Source organism: Etheostoma spectabile, chromosome 9 (assembly GCF_008692095.1).
Source record: "Etheostoma spectabile isolate EspeVRDwgs_2016 chromosome 9, UIUC_Espe_1.0, whole genome shotgun sequence".
NCBI classification, from domain to species: domain Eukaryota; kingdom Metazoa; phylum Chordata; class Actinopteri; order Perciformes; family Percidae; genus Etheostoma; species Etheostoma spectabile.
In genome coordinates, this window is record NC_045741.1 from 6,980,187 (window position 1) to 6,990,313 (window position 10,127).

At 32.5% G+C, this 10,127-nt stretch overlaps 1 protein-coding gene across 2 annotated transcripts in view; it reads left to right on the forward strand.

Moving 5' to 3' along the window:
- The window catches only part of rhpn1 (rhophilin, Rho GTPase binding protein 1), a 23,674-nt gene that overhangs the window by 9,821 nt on the left and 3,726 nt on the right, over nucleotides 1-10,127 (forward strand). For both annotated transcript variants that reach the window (XM_032525380.1, XM_032525381.1), the window contains exons 4-10: nucleotides 1,051-1,179; nucleotides 2,112-2,187; nucleotides 3,133-3,210; nucleotides 3,463-3,587; nucleotides 8,619-8,785; nucleotides 9,214-9,401; nucleotides 9,482-9,638. In XM_032525380.1, coding sequence (XP_032381271.1) covers nucleotides 1,051-1,179; nucleotides 2,112-2,187; nucleotides 3,133-3,210; nucleotides 3,463-3,587; nucleotides 8,619-8,785; nucleotides 9,214-9,401; nucleotides 9,482-9,638 — 920 coding nt within the window. The remainder of the gene's footprint in view (nucleotides 1-1,050; nucleotides 1,180-2,111; nucleotides 2,188-3,132; nucleotides 3,211-3,462; nucleotides 3,588-8,618; nucleotides 8,786-9,213; nucleotides 9,402-9,481; nucleotides 9,639-10,127) is intronic.

Consider the following 10,127-nt stretch of genomic DNA (forward strand, 5'->3'; position numbering starts at 1 on the left):
CACTTACACCGCAATATTGTTTCTTGTATCATGGCAACCGTACTTTAAAATACCTTTATTTGACGCCATTTTGCTTACTCAGGCTGCCTTATAATCATTGTCTATTGTTTGCCTGTATTTCTTGTGTGTTTACTTGTTTGTGTGTTTTTGTTTTTTTGCTGTTATTGAAGAAAATGCTGCTGCTGTAACAACAAAATGTCCCCGTTGTGGGATGAATAAAGTATAATCTGATCTAATCTAATCTACATACAAGGAGTTTGCTTTGGTATTTTTGTGCATAACAATTGGCATAGTAAAAGAAAAAGGCAAATAATGCAATTCCAGTAATGTATATAGAAAATAATACAAATTCACAATACAATACCGAATAATAAATACAATACTATACAGTACAATATATGTGTTTTTAAAATGAAAGAGCTTGATAGTTTTGTGCAGGAATGTGCAATGTTATTTATTTGATTAAAGTATACTTTATAAAGCACCCAAACTGAAAAGCTTATTGATACATACATACATAATAATGTCACTAAAAGAATATGCATCATATACTGTATAATTTCTTAAGCTCTATGGCTGCAACTACTGGTTATTTTAAAATCCGTTTGTGTTAATTCTCTTTTTCAATTAACTGATTTATTAATTTGTCTTTAATAAAAGTAGTCAAAAATGCCCATCACAAGTTCCCAGAGCAGAAGCTGACATGCTGACATGTTTTGGTTTGTCTGACCAACAGTTCAAACCCCAAAGATATTACATTTCTAATGACAGAAGAAAGCTGCAAATCTCTCGAAGCTCAGTTTGAGAAATGTCTGGCGTAAGGAGATTTAATTATGGAACGAATGAAGTTCAGCGTCTTGTGTGTCTGTGATGTTGGTGACTTAACTGTCTTCTGCCCATTGGCTACAAAGCACAGTCAAAATAACTTTTTTCTGGTCACATTGGAAATGCAAGTCTGTTATAGTCTGTCTGTTGGTGTAAATTCACTGTGTGTGTGGTGTGTGGTGTGTGTGTGGTGTGTGGTGTGGGTGTGTGTGTGAATTCCTGCAGAGCAACAACCAACAACAAGGTGAAGGAGACGGTGGCTCTGGAGCTCAGCTTTGTCAACTCCAACCTGCAGCTGCTCAAAGAGGAGCTGGAGGAGCTCAACAGCAACATGGAGGTCTACCAGACAGACAGGTAGACACACACGCACACACGCACACATGCACACACACTTCTATACCTATGAGGATTGACATAATTCCTAAGCTAAACTAAATTGTAACCCGCAAAAACTGCTGTTTAACAATTGAGAGACAGAAAAAATGTCCTCACTTTACAGAAATGTCCTTAGACTCTAGGTCTACAACATAAAATTGTCCCCACAGAGATAGAAGTACACATAGAGTAGATACACAAAGTGCACAGTGTGAGTAACAACATGTAATGGATGCTTGTTTTCTCCAATTATAATTCTCATTAGACTAATGAGAATGACCTGGAATTCATGGGACATGTAATAATAGGGTCATGGTTTTTAAATGGACCATACTTTTGTGTGTGTGTGTGTGTGTGTGTGTGTGTGTGTGTGTGTGTGTGTGTTGTGTGTGTGTGTGGGTGTGTGGGTGTTTGTGTGTGTGTGTGTGTGTGTGTGTGTGTGTGTGTGTGTGTGTGTGTGTGTGTGTGTGTGTGTGTGTGTGTGTGTGTGTGTGTGGTGTGTGTGTGTGTGTGGTGTGTGTGTGTGTGTGTGTGTGTGTGTGTGTGGTGTGGTGTGTGTGTGTGGTGGTGTGCGCAAGCCTTTAGACAGGAGGGTTTTCCTTGCAGCCGGGTTGTGGGAAGGATAAATCCCTGATTAGAGGGCATTAATGGCCCTGTGGCGTGTGTACGTGTTTCGGTTCATGGTGAATGGGAGGGGGTGACTGGGGGGTGGGTGTCAGGGCCATACGGGTTAATACTTGGCTTTAGCTTTGCTTATTAGCCGGATGAAGCACCGATCAGGGAGCCTGCTGGGTTCGAAGACTAGCAGATGGCGTGCTGATTTGTGTGTTTACATGTTGGTGTTTACGTATGTTAACCTGTGAACGATTACACACACCACACATACATGCTGTAAGTATTTCTTTTCACAGTGAGGCTATCAACGTTCCCATGATCCCACTCGGACTAAAAGAAACCAAAGAGGTGGACTTCACAGTTTCTATCCAGGTGAAGATAACATCTCATATTTTACTTTCTGGATTTTTTTTTTTTTCTTTTTTTTTTTAATCAAATTTCTATGAAAGAAGAAAAAATATTACAACAAGGTAGAGGGGGAACATTGTTGTTTTAATTTTACAAGCGGTGTTTCAGCTTTGAAGCTACTTTTTTTTTTTTTGGGGAATATACAATACAATACTTCCAGTCACAGATAAAATGTATCCTTCTTTTTTTTTATAAACATATATGCACACGGACACATATACACACATAAAAAAAAACCAGAAGAAGGTAGAACAAAATATTTAATCAAATCTGAGTATTGACGCTACTTGTAACCCTTGTGTTGTCTTCCCGTCAACCATGAAAAAAAAAGTTTGGGTCACTTTTGTTCAACATTATCATTGCTTTTTTCCCACATTTGTGTCACTTTTTCAATGTTGAGGGTGCTGTTTATGTTTGTTTGTTTTTTCAAAGTTTTTTGATATTTTGACATTTTCAGCGCTTATTTCGACGGCCCATTTCTTTGTAGGAATTTCTTTTTTTTTAAACTGAAAACGGGTCAATTTGACCGAAGGACAACATGAGGGTTAAACGGAAATCAATATACATCAAGTGGTCTGCTTTATTAATTGTGATATGTACTGAAATCTTTCAAAATGTCTTTCTTATGTGGAAAACTGTGAGAAGAAGTTTCATTTTATCACACATTTTACACATAAACATTACTCATGTAAATATGTTCCAAAGCTTAATGTTTTGACTTCAAAACTTGCTGGAGTTTAAACTAAAGTGAAAACTCTTTTAATAAAGACACTCCCAATTATTTCTAGTTTAACCTTCTATGTTGAAAGGCTCCTGAGAGGAACCAAAAGCTCAGTCGAGTCCTCTGCAATTTGATCAAATATTAAGAAACCGATTTGTGATTATGTGACCGTCTGTCTTCCCTCACAGGACTTCATCTGTGAGCACTACGGAGAGGACAGCGCTCTGTACGACAAGGAGATTAAGGAGCTTATGGAGCTCAGACAGGTTAATAAATGCACTCATACAGCTTCATACAAAACTTCAATCGTGTTTGGTATTACATCTGTTTTTCTTTATGGGGGTTGTAGAAAATCCGTGCAAAACTATGAGAGAAAAAAATTGTAGGATTTACTTTAAAATATCTTGAAAGATCTGAAATGTGCATGTTTGAAACTTGCAGTCTCCTTGAAATTCTGTGTCTTTGACATTAGATATTTACTGTGTGTGTGTGTGTGTGTGTGCTGTTGTTTGGGTCAGGCCATGCGGACACCCAGTCGTAACCAGGCCGGCCTGGAGCTCCTGATGGAGTACTACAACCAGCTGTACTACCTGGACCAGCGCTTCTTCCCTCAACACAGGAACCTGGGTGTGCACTTCCACTGGTAAGGGACATGAGCGCTATTTTTGTGAGAGCCTGATGGCTATTTAATCCAGACATACTATATTAGCATACTATACTATGACTTTTTATCATTTTTATTAACATACTATACTGTGACTTTTCTATGACTTTTTTTGACATACTATACTATGACTTTTTTTGACATGCTATACTATGTCTTTTTATCATTTTTATTAACATACTATACTATGACTTTTTTTCCGACACAATATCCCACATCTTTTTTTTACATATTATATTATGAATTTGCTAACTTTTACTATACACATATAGACATACTATACTATGATTTTTTTCAACATACTATACTATGACTTTTTCTTTGTACTATACTATGACTTTTTAATCAATTTTTCAACATACTAGACTATATCTTTTTTATGACGTTTTTGACATACTATGACTTTTTATAACTTTTTTTGACATACTATACTATGACCTTTTAATAATTTAATTCAACATACTATACTAGGATTTTTTTTACATACTATGCTATGAATTTTTATCACTTTTTTTCAACATACTATCCTATGATTCTTTTCAACATACTATACTATGACTTTTTATAACTTTTTTTGACATACTATACTATGACTTTTCTCAACATACTATTCTATGACTTTTCTATGACTTTTTTTACAGATATACTACAGTTTTTTTATTATTTTTTTCAACTACTATATATGACTTTTTATGACTTTTCTTGTACTATACTATGAATTTAATCACTTTTTTCAACATACTACCTATATCTTTTCTATGACTTTTTTGACAACTATACTAGGACTTTTTATGACTTTTTTGACATATTATACTAGGGACTTTTTAATCACTTCATTCAACATACTATACTATGACTTTTTATGACTTTTTTCGACATGCTATGCTATGAATATTTATCACTTTTTTGACATACTATATTCTATGACCTTTTTTTGACATACAATACTAAGACTTTTTTTTTACATATTATGCTATGAATTTTTATCAATTATTTTCAACATACTATACTATGATTCTTTTCGACATACTATACTATGCCTTTATTGTCACTTTTTTCAACATACTATGCTATGACTTTTTTCAACATGCTATACTATGTTTTTTTCTGACTTTTTTCGACATACTATGACTTTTTATGACTTTCAACATACTATACTAAGACTTTTTTCGACATGCTATACTATGACTTTAACGAAATACTATACTATGACTTTTTATGACTTTTCTCAACATACTATTCTATGACTATACTTTGACTTTTTTGACATACTATACTATGACTTTATATGACTTTTTTTGACATACTATACTTTGACTTTTTTGACATACTATACTATGACTTTTTAATAATTTAATTCAACATACTATACTTTGACTTTTTTGACATACTATACTATACCTTTTTCTGACTTTTTTCGACATGCTATGAAAATGTATCACTTTTTTGACATACTATACAAAGACTTTTTTTTTACATACTATCCTATGATTCTTTTCGACATACTATACTATGCTTTTATTGTCACTTTTTTCAACATACAATGCTATTACTTTTTAATGACTTTTTTCGACATACTATACTATGACTTTTTATGACTTTTTCGACATTCTATACTATGACTTTTTATGACTTTTTCGACATACTATACTATGACTTTTTTTCCAACACAATATCCCACAACTTTTTTTTTACATACTATGCTATGAATCTTAATCACTTTTTTCCACATACTATAATATGATTTTTTTTCGATATACTATACTATGACTTTTTATACTTTTTCATTCACTATATTATCACTTTTTATCACCTTTCAAAATACTATACTATATCTTTTCTATGACTTTTTTGACATACTATACTTTGACTTTTTTGACATACTTACTATGACTTTTAATAATTATTCAACATACTATACATGACTTTTTTTGACATACTATACTTTGACTTTTTGACCATACTATACTATGACTTTTTAATAATTTAATTCAACATACTATACTTTGACTTTTTTGACATACTATACTATGACTTTTAATATTTAATTCAACATACTATACTTTGACTTTTTTGACATACTATACTATACTTTTTCTGACTTTTTCGACATGCTAGAAAATGTATCACTTTTTTGACTACTATACTAAGACTTTTTTTTACATACTATGCTATGAATCTTAACACTTTTTTCCACAACTATAAATATGATTTTTTTCGATATACTATACTATGACTTTTTATGACTTTTTCATCATACTATATATCACTTTTTATCACCTTTTTCAAAATACTATACTATATCTTTTCTATGACTTTTTTGACATACTATACTATGACTTTATATAACTTTTTTGACATACTATACTTTGACTTTTTTGACATACTATACTATACCTTTTTCGACTTTTTTCGACATGCTATGAAAATGTACACTTTTTGCATACTATCAAAGACTTTTTTTTACATACTATCCTAGATTCTTTCGACATACTATACTATGCTTTTATTGTCACTTTTTTCAACATACATGCTATTACTTTTTATGACTTTTTTCGACATTCTATACATGACTTTTTATGACTTTTTCGACATACTATACTATGTCTTTTCTATGACTTTTTCGACATACTATACTATGACTTTTTTCCAACACAATATCCCACAACTTTTTTTTTTACAACAGTTGCTCAAAAGTTTACATACACATGCTTAAGTTGACTAAAAAGAGGAATAAAAAATCATGTTTTGGAATTTATTTTAATACCTAAATTAAAAAAATGAGGTAAAATCCAACCTTAAGGACACCAATTTTCTTTGTGAATGAATAACGTATTGTAATAAATAATGTTCTTATTTAAAATACAGGGGTCATAAGTATACATACCCCTATGTTAAATTCCCATAGAGGCAGGAATTTTATTATTAAAGGCCAGTTATTTCCTGGATTCAGGATTTTACATCCTGATAAAGTTCCCTTGGCCTTTAATTAAAATAGCCCCACATCATCACATACTCTTCACCATGCTTAGAGATAGCATGGATACTTTCTATAAAATCATCTCTCAATGCAAATCAAACCAGGTATTAGTCTAACTGAAATAAAACCATGCCTATCTCTAGCATGGTGAAGAGTATGTGTGATGTGGGGCTATTTTAATTCTAAAGGCCAAGGGAACTTTATCAGGATGCATAATATCCTGAATCCAGGAAATAACTGGCCTTTAATAATAAAATCTGCCTGCCTCTATGGGAATTTAACATAGGGGTATGTATACTTATGACCCCTGTATTTTAAATAAGAACATTTATTATTTCAATACGTTATTCTTCACAAAGAAAATTGGTGTCCTTAAGGTTGGATTTTACCTCATTTTTTAATTTAGGTATAATAATTTCCAAAACATGATTTTTTTATTCCTCTTTTTAGTCAACTTAACATGTGTATGTAAACTTTTGAGCACCACTGTACTATGCTATGAATCTTAATCATTTTTTTCCACATACTTAATATGATTTTTTTTTCGACATACTATACTTGACTTTTTTCAACATACTATACTATATCTTTTCTATGACTTTTTTGACATATTCATACTAGACTTTTTAATCATTTCATTCAACATACTATAGTTTGACTTTTTTTTTACATACTATACTATGTCTTTTTATCATTTTTTTCAACATACTATACTACTACGATTTTTTTCAACATACTATACTATGTTTTTTTCAACATACTATACTATGATTTTTTTTATGACTTTTTCATCGTACATATTATAACTTTTTTTATCACTTTTTTCAACTACTATACATCTTTTCTTTGACTTTTTTGACATACTATACTATGACTTTTTCTGACTTTTTTCGACATGCTATGAAAATGTACACTTTTTTGACATACTATACTAAGACTTTTTTGTTAACATACTATGCTATAATTTTTATTACTTTTTTCAACATACATATATGATTCTTTTTGACATACTATGCTATCCCTCTGTTGTCACTTTTTTCAACATACTATAGTTTTTATCATTTTTTTCAACATACTAGACTATATCTTTTCTATGACTTTTTTGACATACTATACTATGACTTTTTAATCACTTCATTCAACATTCTATGCTATGACTTTTTATGACTTTTTTTGACATCTATGAATATTTATCACTTTTTTGACATACTATGCTATGACATTTATCACTTTTATTCAACATACTATGCTATGACTTTTTATCACTTTTTCATCATACTATTTATCACTTTTTATCACTTTTTTTCAACTACTATTCATATCTTTCTATGACTTTTATGACATACTATGCTATGAATTTTTATCACTTTTTTTCAACATACTATCTATGACTTTTAACTATATCTATGACTTAATCACTTTTTTTAACATACTATACATACTTTTTTTCGACATACTATACTATGATTTTTTTTTTGACATACTATACTATGACTTTTTTTCGACATACTATACTATGATTTTTCTTTTGACATACTATGACTTTTTGTGACTTTTTTTAGACACATTATACCTTTTTTTGACATACTATGCTATAAATGTTTTTCACTTTTTTGACATACTATGACTTTTGACTCACTTTTTTCTCTGGTTTCTTCCAACCATATAAACATGCATGCTAGGTAACTAGGACTACAGTTGAAAATTTGCCGACTGCCTAACACTGGCGCATTTACAGAAATGTTGATTGTGAATTGTCCTAATCAAATAAACTACTACTTTTTTTAAGCACTTTTATTGATACTATACAAAGAGTTTTTCACCACTTTTTTGACATACTATAATGAATTTTTGTCACTTTTTTTTGACATACTATGATACCCATCTATGAACATATACTTTATAATAATAATCTATCCTTTATTACTGTATAGCCCTTTTTATACTGCATATAATATATGATTAATGAGACAGTTAACACATCAACAGAATGCATGAAGTAATTTTATTTGTCCTCCTCCGTCCCTCAGGTATGACTCTCTGACAGGTGTCCCATCGTGTCAGCGTACGTTGGCCTTTGAAAAGGGAAGTGTGTTGTTTAACATCGGTGCCCTGTACACACAGATCGGAGCACGGCAGGACCGCTCTGTAACAGCTGGCATAGACCAAGCTGTAGATGCCTTTCAGAGAGCTGCAGGTATTGCACCAGTACAGACTTACCTGAAGCATTGTTTTGCACAAGTCTGTTCACCTTATCTGCTAAAATATATACTCTATATATTTTTTTTTTAATTCACCTAGGGCAACAACAAACTGTTTTCCTCATCATTTCATATTTTCATTAATGAATACATGCTTTATTCTACTCTATAGACTGACCATTATAGGAGCCCAGGTTGACACCTTCAAAGCTTGTTTTGGGTCTAAAACTCTAAAACCAAAAGCTTTTCAATTCCTAATGATGTAACACAGAGAAAAGCAGCAAATCCTATAAGAACCGGAGACTTGCCAATGTTCAGCGTTTTTGCCTAATACATACACTGAGTAATTGATTAATTAAATAATAAAATATTGTTTTTGGACATTTGTATGTTTATGACCTGTTCTTGCGCAACCTTTTTTCAGGTGCATTTAATTACCTTAAAGAGAATTTCTCCAACGCTCCCAGTCTGGACATGAGTGGTCCGTCGCTCTGCATGCTGGTAAGACTAATGATTGCCCAGGTGCAGGAGTGTGTATTTGAGCGTGTCACACTCACCACACAGGACACACACTTCACTTCCCAACTCCGCCTGGCGCAAGAGGCTGCACGGGTGAGATAACACGTCTCTGGTTGTGTTCTGTTGTCACCGTCCCTATTTTATGATTCTCACTCCGGACGTGTGTCCTGTAGGTGTCAGACGTCTACATGTTAGTTCAGCAGACCATGACGCAGCCCCTGATGAAGGACTACGTGCCGTTTTCTTGGGCCTCCATGGTTCAGGTCAAATCTGAACACTTCCGCGCTCTCTCGCACTACTATGCTGCTGTTGCACTCTGTGATCACACGTGTAAGTCACACCAAACCACACAGGATGTTTCATTGCATTTTTTTAGTGGGTGTCTTACACGATTGTAACCTCTGCAAACACATTCAGTTGTTTTAATATTAATAGCCTTTTTTTGCACACAAGAGATGAGTACATGTTAATACTGTATACAAAACACACATGTACAGCTTAATAACACTGTGCAGAAGAGATGGCAAGCTGAGGGTTTGTACAAACAGCCACCCATACAACTAAAAGCAAGATAAAGGTAAACAAAAAGACAAACAAAAGATCTGAATTATGAATAATGAGGGACGGATACACTTTGTACATAAATATATAAAAGCAATATATAATATAAATAGCTTTTGTAGTGCAGACTTTGCCCAGTTCAGTTGGTGATATTGGTCAGTAAGACTAATGTTTCTTGTGGCTGGATGGCAATTAAACTATTGGCTATTGGCAATGTTTTTTTTTTAATTTATTTTGAACATGCAAGTGTAAAAAAAA